This window comes from Lepidochelys kempii, chromosome 8 (genome assembly GCF_965140285.1).
Source record: "Lepidochelys kempii isolate rLepKem1 chromosome 8, rLepKem1.hap1, whole genome shotgun sequence".
Classification (NCBI taxonomy): domain Eukaryota; kingdom Metazoa; phylum Chordata; order Testudines; family Cheloniidae; genus Lepidochelys; species Lepidochelys kempii.
This window is the reverse complement of record NC_136387.1, coordinates 9,844,073-9,859,827: the sequence shown is the minus strand read 5'-3', so window position 1 is coordinate 9,859,827 and position 15,755 is coordinate 9,844,073. Positions and strand designations below refer to the sequence as shown.

The 15,755-nt window shown below is 46.0% G+C and overlaps 1 protein-coding gene across 1 annotated transcript; it reads right to left on the bottom strand.

The window, feature by feature from the left end:
- Positions 1-12,207: 12,207 nt before the first annotated feature.
- HNRNPA0 (heterogeneous nuclear ribonucleoprotein A0) lies at positions 12,208-14,372 on the bottom strand. Its single transcript, XM_073355478.1, has one exon. It carries the CDS (start codon positions 14,081-14,083, stop codon positions 13,160-13,162), a length of 924 nt encoding a protein of 307 aa, XP_073211579.1. The 5' UTR covers positions 14,084-14,372; the 3' UTR covers positions 12,208-13,159.
- Positions 14,373-15,755: the final 1,383 nt, after the last annotated feature.

Here is a 15,755-nt window from a genome sequence, read left to right as displayed (position 1 = left end):
GATCAGAGGACCACCAAAGTGGGGACATCAATGCAACTGTGAGTCATAGCTGCCTCTTTGCACAGCATACAACGGGCAGGGTGTCAGCACCCAGCGATTCTAGGTTCAGCATGTCATGCCATTAACACACCTGATGTGACAAGGGGAAGCGATAAAGGGTCTAACTGCCCCTATTGCCAGTGCACTGGGGCTGAGAGACACTTTGCTAAAGCAAACACACACTAGACCCCACAATCTGCATGGCATCAAGGTTGGCGATTCTCTATGTGCAGGCTAATGCACTCGCTAACATCAGAGAGCCGGAGGGCTGACTACCCATGACACTGCTGCGGTACACAAATGTACTGAAGACCAACACACCAGGGATGAAACACCTCCTCTGCCTGGCGCTGTTGCAAGGAATCTCCTCCTGTGATGCAGTTATAGATTGCAAGGCCAAAAGGGATCGTCGTGATCTAGTCTGATCTCCTGCATAACACAGGCCATAGGACCTCCCAGAACTAATTCCTGTTTGAACTAGAGCACATATATATATTTTTTTTTTTTAGGAAAAAACATTAGTAAGATTGATGTGTTCATCCGCTTCCCTTCCATTCCACTCTAGCGCTGATACACCAAGGGTGGAGAGCTACACCAGTGAGGAAGCATGGACATGTTGGGATGTTCCTTCTTCCCTGGAAATGATACCCTAAGTGTGAGGCACCTTTTCCTTAGCACCAAAGTGCCAAGAGTGGAGAACTAATGCACATGAGCACCCCTTCTTCCATGGCACAAAGGGCAAGAAATCAATACAACAGTTCACCTTCCCTTCAGAGAGTCGCTGACTCTAGTGTAGGGTGGTCTGGGCTTCCCTATCTTGACTCCAGGGTGCCCCATTTGAGGCACCAAGGGCACATCCCTTTTGAGGTGCTGCTGATTTGCAAGGGAAGAGTCAATTTACCAGACACCCTCTTCAGAAGTGCTGATGCTCTTATGCGGGAAGGTATTGACATACTCACATGCCTCCCCTTCATAGCACTGATGCACCAAGGCAGAGACATGTGCTGTAGGGCACTGCTGAGCCTAGTGAGAAGTACCAATTAAATGTATTGAAACAGTAGCACTTATGCAAGGACAAGGTGCTGACCCCAACCTCCATGATTGTCACTCAAATGCTTTTACAGACGCTGACCTTAATACCCTCTCCTGGCACTCAGACAAGGCATGTAGCCCCCAATTCACAGTGATACTTAGGCACCTAAGGAGCAGTTACCTTCTGCAATAACGGAAGTTCTATAAGATGTCTTCTCCGTAGGTGCTCGATGTCAGGTGTGCTCACATCCCTGTGCCTTTAAATTGGAGATTTTTGGTAGAAGTGCCAATTCGGCCAGCATGGGCATTACATTTCATCAGGCCCCACTCCTAGGCTATACAGGGCTGGGTGGGTGAACCGCCCTCAGTTCTTTCTCTAACGCAAAGTCCCCACAGGAAACTCTGAAGCAGAGGGGAAGGAGGGTGGATAGTGGAACACCCACAGACATACATCTCAAAGAACTCCAGTTACTGCCCAAGGTGAGTAACAGTTGGAACACTTCTCCGGACACATCACAGGCTCAATCTTTACACTTACCTCTGCAAGTGGAATCTCATGAAATCTTTCCTACTGTTCAATACCTTTTGTGTCTCCTGAGGACAAGTCGACTCTAGTCCCAGGAGTCATTGAGGAGCCATGCTTTGAGATGACGTACCTTCAGGTTGGGATGAAGAGTGCGGCTGGCATCCTGGGAAAGATGATGAGGAATGGACGGGAGGTTGATCTCCTGACAGACAGCTAGATGAATTAGGTAAGGATACCGTATCTGTCTGGGCCACATTGGGACTATCAATATAATTCTGGCTTTGTCACACTTGATCTTGTTGATTACCTTCAGAATCAGAGGCATTGAGGTGAAATGCATATAGAAAGTCTCGTCCATGGACCAAGGAAGGCATCTCCCAAAGAGAGAGGACCCTGGGGTAACAGTATGTAGCAGGGGAAGGTCCTCCTCCCCCCAGGGGAAAGGGATCAAGAGAAAGCCCCCCTACATAATAAGTAAATAAAATAACTTGAGAAACAATAAAAAGAACGGCAACTAGGCTAAAAGACTTCAAAAGTAAGGCACACTAACATTTCGTCTCAGGCCCAGGCTGCTGAGAAGGAACGGAGGGTGGTTCTCTCACGCAGCCCTAAATAATCTCAGAGCAGGGCACGAGGAAGCATAGGGAGCATGCACAGGCTGAACAGGTGATATTACCAAAAATCTCCAATTAAAGGCGCAAGGGCTGTCAGCGCACCAGAAGCGGTGCGCCCACTGGAACATGACTCAAACAAGATGTCCAAGTTTTAGCCTCCACCACAATCCACAAAACTCTAGCTGAACTCCATTGGTGCCTAAACTCACCAGGCCCCTAAGTTTTTGCCTCTGGGCATGCACCCTGCTGCTTCACTCTAAGACACCTATCTTCAGACACCTATCTTCCACCTAAGCCCCCAGAGCGATCTACAAACCAGGGGAAGACTGGTGTTCATCTTCCTAAGCCAAGTGAGGGACCCAATCTAGTTAGCAAGCTTAGAGGGGACCTTCAGGATCAGGTCCCATTCAAAATTTCACCAGAGGTGCTGGTGACCACCTTATACCTTTTAGCCCAGTGGTTAGAGCACTCCACTGAGATGTGGGAGTCCCAGGTTCAGTTCCCCCTCTACTAGAGAAAAGGATTTCTCCAGCAGCAGAGAGAACTAAACCTGGGCCTCTCACAACCCAGATGAATGCTCTCACCCCAGGGTTCTCAATCAAGAGTACGTGTACTGCTGGGGGTATGCAGAGGTCTTCCAGGGGGTACATCAACTCATCTAGATATTTGCCTAGTTTTACAACAGGCTACATAAAAAGCACTAGTGAAGTCAGTACAAACTAAAATTTCATAGACAATGACCCGTTCATATTGCTCTACACACAGAATATACATACTGTACTTTTCAAATTGATTTATTTTATAATTATATGGTAAAAAGCAAGCAATTTTTCAGTAATACTGTGATATGACACTTTTGTATTTTTATGTCTGATTTTGTAAGCAAGTAATTTTTAAGTGAAGTGAAACTTCGGGGTATGCAAGACAAATCAGCCTCCTGAAAAGGGTATAGTAATCTGGAAAGCTTGAGAGCCACTTCTCTAATCAGGGGGCTAAAAGTTATAAGGTGGGCACAACCATCACCAAGGCTGCCTCTTCCAGCCACTGTGTGGCAGGCACCTAACTTATTCCCACAATGAACTACTTAGGTACCTAAGCCACCTGACTGCAAGCCAGGGGTGGGCAATAATTTTCGCAGGGGGGCCACTCCATGAATTTAGATAAGTTGTCACAGGCCATACATTTCTACTACATTAATGGAGTGGGTGCGGGGTCTGGGAGGGAGTTTGGGTGCAGGACAGAGCTCCAGGCTGGTGCAGAGTGTTGGGGTGCAGGAAAGGGTGAGAGGTGTGGGCTCTGGGAGGGAGTTTGGTGCAGGAGGGGGCTCCGGGCTGGGGCAGGGGATTAGGGTGCAAGAGGGGCTGCAAGGTCTAGGATGAGTTTGGGTGCAGGAGGGCGTTCTGACCTGGGGCAGGGGTGTGGGAGCGGGTGCAGGCTCTGTCCAGGAGGCACTTACCACAGGCGGCTCCCAGCCAGCAGCACAGCAGGGCTCAGGCAGGCTGCCTGCCTGCCATGGCCCCATGCTGCTCCCAGAAGCAGCTGTGGCCAGCTGCTGCTGGCACATCTCTGCGTGCCCCTTGGGGAGAGGGGGGGCAGCAGGTCTCCGTGTGCTGCCTGTGCCCACAAGCACTGCCCTCGCAGCTCCCATTGGCCAGTTTCCAGCCAATGGGAGCTGAGGATGACGGTGTTGGGGGCAGAGGCAGCGCACAGAGCCACCTCACCCTCCCCCCCCCCCCCCACCAGGGGCATGCAGAGACATGCCAGCAGCAGCCAGCTGCTTCTGGGAGCAGCATGGGGCCACAGCAGGCAGGCAGCCTGCCTGAGCGCACAGCCTAGAGATCGCAAGGGGGCAGCCAAAAAGCCTGGCAGGCCGGACAGAAATGTTAGATAGGCTGGATCTGGCCTGCGGGCTGTATTTTGCCCACCCCTGTTCCAGGTAATGGGTTCCCATTGATGGTTTGCCAGCAGAGATAAGTGCCTCCCTAAAGGCCACACTTAAGTCCTGTCCAGTTCACAGAAATAGGCACCTTAGAAACACCCGTCATGAGCATTTCCCATTGGCTAGCCTACCCGCTCTAATGGATCGTATTCTTAGGTGCCTCTCCCCACCATTCACAGTATAAAGAGCTTAGGTGCCTAACCCAGGCTATGGGGACCACAATATTGTCTCCATGATTTTACAGGTGCCTAAATTAGGTGCTACGAGACTGAACATCCCAACACGTAGGTCCCTTTATGGATCCAGGCCATAGCCTGGAGTCTTTCGCTAACTTGAGCTAGGGAAATGTGCCTTACAACTCCAGAACTGCAGAGCCATTAAGCTTCAAAAATCTAGTGACAAATGGCCCCTGGATCAAGGAGTCTTCCCTCCAAAAACACCCCAATGGATACCTCATTGGTTAAATGGTGAGTCAACATCCTGAAACAGATGAAAACTGGGGGGTAGGAAACAACATGATTTTTTAAAAAACAAGCTACATACACCAAACCAGGTAGTTAAATACACATTTTAAAAATCTGGCCTTAAGTGCCTAAAGATTCAGCTGGGATCCTGGTTGGATTTTCCAGAAATGCTTAATCACCCTAGGTGCTTTTGAAAAATCTCACTAGGCATCTATTAGCATTTTTAGTCACCTAAATACCTTTAATCATCTAGCCCTTCAGTCTCATGACCAAGAAACAACTGCCCTCAGCCATGACATGTGCTTCAAGAACAAAGTAACTGTCTTCCCCAGTCACAGGTAGGAAACACTTCACTGACAAAGCAACTCACAAACCAGGAATTTATTCTACCCATTCCAGTACTTAACATAGCTCCAAGGAACACAGCAATGCTTTAAAAGAATTCACAGCTCAGACCTGAGATTGGGGCTCAGGACCAGTTCAAAACCAGATGTAGCTGGAATGACTGTAGGAGAAACCAATAAAAGATACAGCAGAAGAGCTATATGAAGTAAAGGCAGCATCAAAGGAGGAGCCAGAGGAGCAGCAGATTAAGTTTGGTGCGCAGCTTCTGCAAGCAGCTTCCTTGCTATCTGTGGTCAGAAAGGGCCAGAGTTCCAGAGTTAGACTGAGGAAGCTGCCACATGGGGGGGGAGCTGGAATAGAACATGGAAGAGGTGGCTCATCTTGGCAGCCATAGTCACAGAGGACCAAAAATCAAACAGCTAGGGGAGTATGAACTGGGCTCACAATGGAGGCTGGAGACCCAAGTAAAGAGAAAGTGCCAGTTTTCACTTTGTTTACCACGCATATTTGTAAGGCCCTACCAAATTGACTGTCCATTTTGGGCACAGGATTTCAAAAGTCATAAATTTCATTGTTTCAGATATTTAAATGGTAGGGGTCCTGACCCAACTCTGAAGACTGCAGCGCAGGAGGGTGGCATGGTACGGTATTGCCACCCTTACTTCTGCACTGCTGTTAGTGGGATGCTGCCTTCAGAACTGGGCACCTGGCCAGTGGTTGCCACTCTCTGGCCTCCCAGCTCTGAAGGCAGTGCAGGAGTAAGGGTGGCAATACTGCAACCCCACAACAACTTTGAGACACCCCCCCCCATGCTCCTCTTTTGGTTTGGGACCCCCCCCATTTGAGAAATGCTGGTCACAAAGTGCACAAAAGACCAGATTTCGCTGGGGAGACCAGATTTCATAGTCCCTGATGCGTTTTTCCACAGCTGTGAATTTGGTAGGGACCTACATATTTGACAGCGCTGTGTATAGGTTTGCTACTTTCCCGTGGTTCCATGGGTCTTTCCCATAGCGACAGGAAAAGAATTTTTTTTAAAAAACAGGGAAATATGACTGTAAAACTGGAAGGTACACCTGAATATTTTTAAATCAATTTTTCAGTGGACTAGATTTTGAGTTCACTATACCCCTTTATGATGTGACTTAAAAACCATTTCATTTCCATTTTTGAAATAGTGTTCCAACTGATATTACACATCATACTTTAAGAGTTCAGACTTTAATCTCTAGTGAGAACAGGGCAGCTTGGACATGCATGAGAAAATTTTGCCTTTTTTCCTTTTACACTAACAATTAAACTGCTAAAGCTTTTTATGGGCAGCACCTCTGCTTATTAGGGGAATTCCTATAATGTTCATTAGCCATTCATACGTTCAATGGTCACGACTAACTATGCATCTTGATTTTTGCAGAGCTTTGATCATTTTCACAATTGCTACATATAGTCAGAATTCAAGAGGTAACAGCTGGAAGCTTCAAAACAGATGGTATTAGTCAAAACCAGGCTTGATATCTAGGTTTTCAAAGCTAAGGAGCTTTGGGCTAGGTTATTTGGATGGCTGATAATCAGAGGATATATATCTAGTGTTCTAAGCTTGATGTGTCCCTGTGGCAGGCAAAGATGATGTTGAAGTAAAGAGAAAATGGTACAGAGTTTAAGCACAGAAGTTTCTGGTTATCAGGGAATAAGGTAGAGTATCAAGGGGTGCGAAATTCAGTTTAGGAACAGGTGGCACAAGGAATACATCATCTACAACCTCCCCAATTGGGGGTAAAAGGTTAACAGGTCAAAGTACAGACATTGAGATATGGGGGTATGTTGTCCATATAATGGCTATGTTCAGGTGTGGAGTATAATGAGACAATGAGGGTAGATTTACCCTCATTTGGGGGGATTTAATGTTCAGTGAGTTTATGGTTCCAGTTCATATGGTCCAATGGAAAAAGTCTCTCAGTCCCTTTCCCATAGTTGATGCAAGATCCTGTCTACACCACACTCTTAGCACAAAATTCCAACTCCTGCTACCACCAGGTCAACTGCACCAGGGTCGCAGTAACGCAAAACACCAAGTGCTGCCAGAGCTGTGTCCAGTATACAGTTTTTAAACTGTGACATCTGAACTAGTGGTAGCACCTATGAGAATCCTGCCTGTCCCATCCCCCCACCCAAATTCCCTGTCCGTAGGTACAGCCTAAAGGTCTGTGGTGTTCAGTCTTGATACTTAAGCAGTATTCAGGCACTAGTTAGATCTTCAAGGGGGAAAAGGAATCAGGAATAGCTGTCACTTCTGACCAAAACTACAGCTATTATTCAATCTCTTGCAGTATTTGCTCCTGCAGTACCCCCACTGTACTCCACTCTCCCTCCAAGAGATGGTTTGGACATTTTGAGGGAGGCAGAGATGAAAGAAGGATTAAATGGCTGTTAGGATTTGAACTGATCTCTGTCAGTTGTACAGAGTGAGTGATTGTAGCTTTCCTCCCCTTTTTATCAATTAAGGAAATTCCACAACGAATTCTTGGGAGCAGAAAAGGTAGAAAATTAGGAGTAGAATTGTCAAAGGAACCTCAGAGAGATGGGTACCCTATTCCCTTGGCTTCTTTAAAAATGCCAGCCTAGAACACACAAGTGCCAGAAAATTCTCAGCAAAGAACACACTTTGCTACAGCCTTTCATTTCCTCACATAAATATACACCCATGCCAAAAAGGGGATAGGATGCTATTAGTAGTAGCCTTTACATAACACTATTGTAATCAATATATGCATAGCTATTACAGGTAAGCACATTTTTCGGAGTGTTTTAAAGCGTAATTACTAAATGCTGTAAATATAAAACTCACAAATGGTCATTAGGTGGGCTTTTAACTCCATTATGTATCATATTGCATTTTAAAGCAAGCATGAAGATGTAAATGTGCTTTTATTCATTTTAAACACAAAATGTACAAGTAGGCACCTCCTCTTAAGTTAACTATTTAAAAGAGTTATACAGCAGTTAATAGAAGGAACCATGAAGGAAGGTCAGTTAACCCATGTCACTTTGTAAACTCTAGTTGTAGTTAGGGAAAGAAACTTCAGTTTTTGGGTGTAAATTTTCAGCCAAAAAGAGTATGTTGACCCAGGGAACTTACTTTATATAAACACAAAATGTCACTGAATTCATTTAACTTTCACTAAGATTAATTTTTCATATTTGAGAAAATCTTCATCCCTTAAGGTTCCAGAGCAAATTATACCACATGAAATCTATTCAGTGATAAACGTCTGTCAAAAACATCAGAGAATGGACACTGCCTTGAGAAAACTCAAATGGGTACCAGCTCACTCATAAGTGAAGCAAATGTTGTGTTTGACCAGATTGCCATAGTGAACACCTGTTTCTCCCCACCATGCACACACAATAGAGCACCATAATTTCATAAAGTGTCTTTTGAAGTGTATTATTTTTTCAAAACCAGAAAAGTTTAAAGCAAACAATTGCAGCTTGGAAAACCTATTGTTATGTATTTAGGAACAAGATCTCCGAGTTTCTAGACTTCAACGGGAGGTAGGATCCTCAGTACACCCAATATCAGGCCCTTGTGTAGCAACAGAAATGCAATTATAGTGTGACAATGATACCAACAGATAGTTGCAAAGACAGGGATGATCAATCAGTGCACTTACCTAAGGCTACACTAAAGAAATGTGCTATTCTAAGACCTAATAATTATAAAAACACCTTGCAGCCACACAGTGGTGCTCCAAATCAGGGGTGTGGGATGAAGGTAAATACCATTTGGAATGGACTGTTTCTGGAGGTTAAATATCATTTCAGCCTCATTTTAGTGCTAGTGTAGGCACAGACTAGCTGAAACAGTTCAACTAGTCATCTTACTATTGTTCCACAGTGCATATTTGTGTCACTTCCCAGAATACACTGTTTCTGGAAGCAGAGTTGGATAGTGTGAGGTACTTACCTAGAGCACTGCAGCTGAAATCATTTAGGACAGTATTAGATGAACATAGAGCAAACCTAAAATGTTACACGATGGCTACTGTGTGTGCACTGAAACCTTTGTTCAAGGCCCTAGCACGCACATGAGCCCTGTCCAATTAAACATACTAAACGGGTAGGGGAAGGAGAAGGAAGACATTTCATTTTTAAAATATGTACTTTGTATCACATCTGTAACAGATCAGTGACCTACAGAATTTTTAAAGTAATCAGAGTGAGGTGCGTCAGCAAAGTTAGTTAACATTTGAAAAATCACTCTTCTGAACTGCCTGTCACCTTACATGCAAGAGAAAATAAACAGTTTGTTTTCATTACAGTAATGGGTAGGAATTATATATTATATATGCAGGTGTTCAGTGGGTTTTTTAAATGCACAAGTTGTCACTATTAAAAATGGTTCTACACCAGGCTTTAAATGAGACAAGTAATAAATCACTCAAATTTTTAAGTTAATGGGTCAAGTGCTGTTAGATAAGTGTGTTGATACTCTTCACCATCAAAAATCCCTTTGTTAAAGTTAAAGCAACCCATTTTACAACAAAAATCCCTTACCAATTCCTTAGATTATAAAGATGAAAACAGTTAAACTAAATTATGCCTTTTACTTTTTGTACTTTATTCAGTTTGGAAAGCAGACTAGCTGGTTTCACTTTCTCATGTACAATGTTGTCTATTTGTATCCAACAAAAATGCTTAAACCACAAAATTTAAAAGTTTTTAATGTAATTTAACACTTAATCTAATATTAAACTACAGCAAACTAAGGCCATTTTACTTCAGAATGAGGGTATCATACACTACACTTTAACATCACATCTTTTGTTAATTCAGCTTACCTTTCATTTAACTTCCCTGGGCAGACATGCCCACAAGAGAAACAAAAACTAACTAGAGAAAAAGTGTCATCAAATGCACCAAATAAAAATATTTCTCCCCCAATTAATCCTTAGGAGTTACTTGTATCAATAGCAGGTGAAATATTTTCACAGATGTGAGATTTAAACTGGGGTCCTTTTAATACACATGTTTTGACCAGTTTTTATATCCAATAGGGTACTCTTGGAAAGCACCTGAGTCTCTAAGACGTGTTCCTTCACAACAGAGTGTTTCTGTTCTCTAGAGAAGCAGCCACAACAGAGCAACTATAATCTATTTGAAACATTCTCCACACAACAAATTGTACCAGAAGCTGTGAAACATTAATATGAAGTTGTAATTATTTATAATCCTTCCGGACATAAGCAGTAAACAACAAATCAAGCATCTCCCTCATAGTATAGGTGCCATTTCTGGGGTTCACCTTCCTTAGATTCATGTAGTGGTAAATGCCAGAGGAAGGATACTACTGCATAACCAAATAGTAATTTCCAACATAGCATGTGTTTTTGGTATGAACGAGTTGCCACACAAGATATGTAGGTATACTGTAAAATTACAGAATTGTATGTGGCACTTGCCTAGCTGACTCAAGGGACCAGTCTAGACTCCAAAAACAGTTTTAATTGGGTCTTCCAAAACAAGGGTCTCCCTATCATTAAAACAAGGCAACTTTGCAAGGGGCAGGACTGAACCGGATTTAACTGTCTCCCCAAACCAAACTGGAATTCAATGCTTAGTTGTTTGAACTGCACTAGGGACAACTGTGCTTTTATGTGGGTGGTCCATCCCTCCAACCTCAGCATGTTTCTAGAGTGTAGAAGAGGTAAAAGCAGCCTTTAAAATTTAAAGATCTCAGATAAAAGCAAACAACCAAAGGTCTTCGTTGACAAGGACAGTTGGTGAAGCTAATTAAATGCAATACGGTATTCTGCAAAAGCTTGTTAAACATAACTTACACTTGACTTCTGCACTTTGCCTAAACTACTTAGCTGGTTCAGGACAGATATGAATTTCTGGATGCAAATATGCATTATAATTGCAAGCCAGATTACTTAACACCCACTTACAAAGCAAAAAGGCCTGAAAGAAATTTTTACAGTTTAAGAGCTCTAAATTATCATTACTGATCACAAGGGCCTAGAAAGGCCTCCATTTTGAGAGGTCAATTCCACTCCAGATCCTTAGGGCTTTGTCTACAAGAGAAAGTTGTACCAGTTGGGTTTTTGTTTGTTTGTTTTTTAAAAAGTCACATCTAAGTTAATCTACTTAAACTGAAGACTGAGGGACACTGATTTTATTTGAAATCACGTTTATTATAATTCAGCTATGCTAAATCAAAACAAGACCAATTTCAACTGAAATCCGTGTCCACAAAGTCTTTTAAATTGTTTTTTTAAAGAGATTTGAAAATTACACTTTATACTAGTGCAGTTTTCATGGATTTTTAGAGCATGATACCACTTCCACTTAAGACAATGGTAGTTTTGCCAGCCTTCAATGGAAGTAGGATCAAATCCATAGAATGCAGTGATAGAAGGCAATATGGTTAAGTGTTAAACATTACATGCTTAGAAACCTGGAATCAAAGTGATTTTACAATTTTTTTTTTAAATCCATGCCCCATGTCATACATACTCTCACTCAAGCATGTAAGGAATTCAATTCTTTATTTGTGATATCCATAAACCCATAAACGATGCTATTCTATATTTCTATCCAGGAAGGCAGTTTTCCCCTATAACATTATGCTTTTTTTTTTTTTTTCAAATAAACAACAAACTTTAATTCTATTGCGTGAAAGGGCTACAAATATACATTTGTTAATCAAGCAGACTACACAGATATTTTGCTTTACAACTGGCACCTATGTTACTGGTACACTTAGCTGGCTCATTTATCATAGCACTTTGCCCAAACAGTTTAGATTATCACTTCTTTTGAAGGATGGGCAGTTATAAGAGTTTTAGAAATGTACTGAAGCAGATACTTCAAATCCATTTTGTTTCAGTCAATATGCAGGGAGCCCATCTTTAGTCACATGCAGATTTGATTTTTATTTCAGTTTACACCGATCATTTAATGGCATAAGACAACTTTCAAAAAAATCTAGTAGAGTTGTTAGCAAACAACGTTGCCTCGGTTGTAATGAAGCCTACAGCAGTGGTTCTGCCATTCTACCAGGAGATGGTGCTGCAAAGGATTCTCGGGGAACTTTAATGAAGGACAATAGTTCAGACCAAGTGAAAAGTCTGTTTTAACCTGGTACTATGAAAACCAGTAGGCATTTAATTGAAGGAATAAATGTTGACCCTTTCCTGTAACGAATCATTTACAGACAAGCCAATAAGAGGATCTGAAACTAAGCAATTGGAAATTTTGAACATTTTATATGAATGAAGCACATGCTTAACACAAACTATTTCTTTAGAACTACACAGTACATACTTGATGGAAAAGTCCTATAGAAAAAAATTGACCAACCATGTCAGCACATCAATCAAACTGCCTAGTACAAGATGGTGGATGCACACAAACTGCAAAAGTGAGAATGAATATTTAAAAAACAGACCACATCCACCAGTTAGTACTTCAAAAAGTTTCCATAAAGTGTTTGAAAACCAATAAATCCACTAATGGGACATCAAAAAAGTAAATTAGGACCTTTACTGGCAATAAAGTCTCTAAATACATAGAGAATTAAAAGCAGAGGAATACTTGTTTCAAACCCAGAAAAGCCTTAAACCGTACGGAATGGATCCTAGGAAAAAAGTTAGACATGTAAAGGTCAATGAACACAATGATTTATTTAAAAAATAAAAAACGTAAAAACGATTTTTTTTCCTCCTTTACAGAAATGTTAATTTCAGTCATGGATCCGAGCAGATTTTGTAGGGGAAAAAATGTAGTAGCCAGGTATCGAGTCCTTACAACAAAGTAAATTCCCCCCCCATCTCCCTCCCCAGTTTTTACTTCAGAATCAGCAAGACATTGCCCACCCCCACCCCAAAAAACAAATTAAAACAAGACATTTTCATTGCTAGTATAAAAACGACCAAGGTCCAAGTAATAATAAAAAAATAGAGTCCATCAATGACTGTAACACAAAGTATGTGTGTGTGGGGCCCAGTCCATCTTCAGAGAGAAAGAAGTGGCACAGGCAGAGGCGACCCCCAGAGGGCATTTAGGAGCTGCTCCCACAGCGGGGGAGGCATTTACTAGGAACTGCCCTTAGGCGAGTGAGGGGAGAAACCATTAGAAGCTGCCCCGTAACAAAGGGAGGGCTCTCCATGCCACCCCCAATGGGTATGGGCGCCCCCGGTTAGAAGGAGCTGCCGCCATACCCTCCCCCACCATAGCCTCCTCTGTACGGTCCACTGTTACTGCGCCCTCCCCAGCTGCCGCCCCCTCCTCCGCCTCCTCCGCCGCTCTTCATGGGGCCGTAGGAGGACTGATGTTGGCTGTAGCTGCCGAACCCGCCGTACCCGTTGCCGTAATCTCCGCCTCCGCCACCTCCTCCATAGGAGCCGCTGCTGTAAGATCCGTAGCCGCCACCTCCGCCGTAGCCTCCGTAGTTATTATAGCCGCCGCCTCCTTTGGAGAGACCGTTGTGGTCCCGGTTGCCGGATCCGCCGCCGCCCCGTCCTCGTCCTCCTCCCCTGCCGCCCCGAGAAGGCCTAGAGGAGCCACCACCTCCTCCGCCCGACTGGATGTCCTCCTTGGGCACAGCCTTCTTGACCTCCACGCGGTGGCCCTGGATCGGATGGAACTTGACTACCGCGGCCTTGTCGGCGGCGTCGTGGTTCTGGAAATAGACGAAGCCGAAGCCGCGCTTCTTGCCGCTCTGTTTGTCGGCGATGATCTCGGCCTTCTCCACCGGGCCGAACTGGCTGAAGTGCTGCACCAGGTCCCCCTCGCCCACGTCCCCCTTTAGACCGCCCACGAAGAGCTTCTTCACCTTCGCGTGGGCCCCCGGCCGGGCCGAGTCCTCCCGGGACACGGCCCGCTTCAGCTCGACCGCGTTGCCGTCCACGGCGTGGGGGGAGGCGGCCATGGCGGCGTCGGCCTCCTCCACAGCCGAGTAGGTGACGAATCCGAAGCATCGGGAGCGCTTGGTCTGCGGGTTGAGCACGACCACGCAGTCGGTGAGGGTGCCGTAGGCCTCGAAGTGCTCCCGAAGCCCGGCCTCCGTGGTCTGCACGTTCAGGCCGCCGATGAACAGCTTGCACAGCTGCGAATTCTCCATGCTGCCGCCTCCGCCGGGGCTGCGCCTAGGCCTGGCGCCGAGACTCCTCCTCCTGCTGGGGGGAAGCTCAGGCCTCTCCACGTTCAACGAGCACCGCAACTTCAAGACAGCAGCAGCTGCCGCCGCGGCTCCTCCTTGGCGTGGCCTGGCCTCGGCAGCGACCTGGCCGCCGCCGGTACCACAGGAAAGGTGCCTGGGGGTGGGGGAGCACACCGACACGCACAAAATGGCGGCTGCTACTCCTCAGGCGTTCGGCCGGCAACTGGTGCTGCTCACACAAAGGGGACGCTGGGAGCCCCGCCCGCCGTGCCGCCGCAGCACACGCCCTCGGCGCAAACTGGGCCAATAGAAAGGCGCAACAGCCTACGTGAACGAGTCATTCATTAGGGGGCGGGGCTTCGTCAGTGATTGACGACAGCTAGGACTAATCGGGTTAGGCGACCTCCACCGCGCGTACGCAAGAGGAAAAGAGAGGGCGGGAGTGTGTTAGTAACTGAAGTCCAGGAGAACCAATCGAATTCCTCGAAAGCCACGGGCGGAGAGGCGGGGCCTAATCAAGAGTAGACTAATAAGATTCTGCAGCCCTCAACTCGCGCCGAGGCAAGAGGAGGAGGCGGGAGGGAGGGAGCAACCGGGTTGAGGCTGCGCCAATGCGTCAACCCAGCGGATGTGAGCCAATAGGTCTCCTCCTTCCCAGCCGCGCGCGCTTCCCCCCCACACCAGCAGCCCCGCCCCCGCGGGTGGGGGAGGGGGTAGCGTAGGCTTCATGGCAGGCCGCGCGGGAGCATTTGAAAAGCTGACCGTTAGGAAGCGGTTTCCGTCATCATAGTCCTTCCCCTCCCCCTCCCTATAATGAAGTGCGAGAGAGAGGCCGCACCAACCAACTCTCCCCTCGAGGGGGTGGAGGAGCCACCCGCCCCCCAGCACGTGACTCCTTCCAAACACCTCACACAGGCCCCGCGGCCGTGAGGGGGTAATTAATGCTGGGGGTTAGTTCACGGCTGCCCCTATGGTGCTACACACAGATCAACTCCCTGCTCCCCACGGTCCATTCCCGTCCCCCCATTGCTCTACCTCAGCCCACTCCTCCCCACAGCCTGCAGTGCCCAGCCAGGCCCCCCTAGGGGACTCTGGGGAGCAGATTCACACGTTGCAGCTGTTTGTGTTTGGGTCCCTGGAGCCACCCCGGTGTGTTGGGAAAAGCAGCCCCGGAGGCAGGGGGGGCTGGAACAGTTTTTAAAGTGGGGGCGCTGAGAGCCATGGCAGTAAACTGTGAACCCTGTATCTAATGGAAACCACTTCAAGCCAGGGCGTGCGGCAGCAGCCCCCCTGCTTCCAGCACCTGTGCACCGAGGAGCCGAGAGCAAGGGGGAAACGTATTATGATCCTTTGGTGGCCCACTTACACCGTGGATAGGGCCTTGCCAGGCTGCGGGGCATCCTCCTAACCTCACATTTAATTTCCCAGCACAGCACTTTTGAGTTTATTTTATTTTGCTCCTTCCTTTCACGCTGGGTGGAATTATAGTTTTGTACTTACCTACGAATAGTACGAAATACATTTGCATTGCTAGTCTTGGTGTAGGGGTGGTGGCTCCTGACTGTGAGAAAGACAAGGGGAGAAATAAAGAAATATCTTTTATTGGACCAACTTCTGGCGGTGGAAGAGACGA

Excerpts from the sequence above, each read along its gene's own strand:
- HNRNPA0 (XM_073355478.1), bottom strand. The coding sequence starts at position 14,083 with ATGGAGAATTCGCAGCTGTGCAAGCTGTTCATCGGCGGCCTGAACGTG.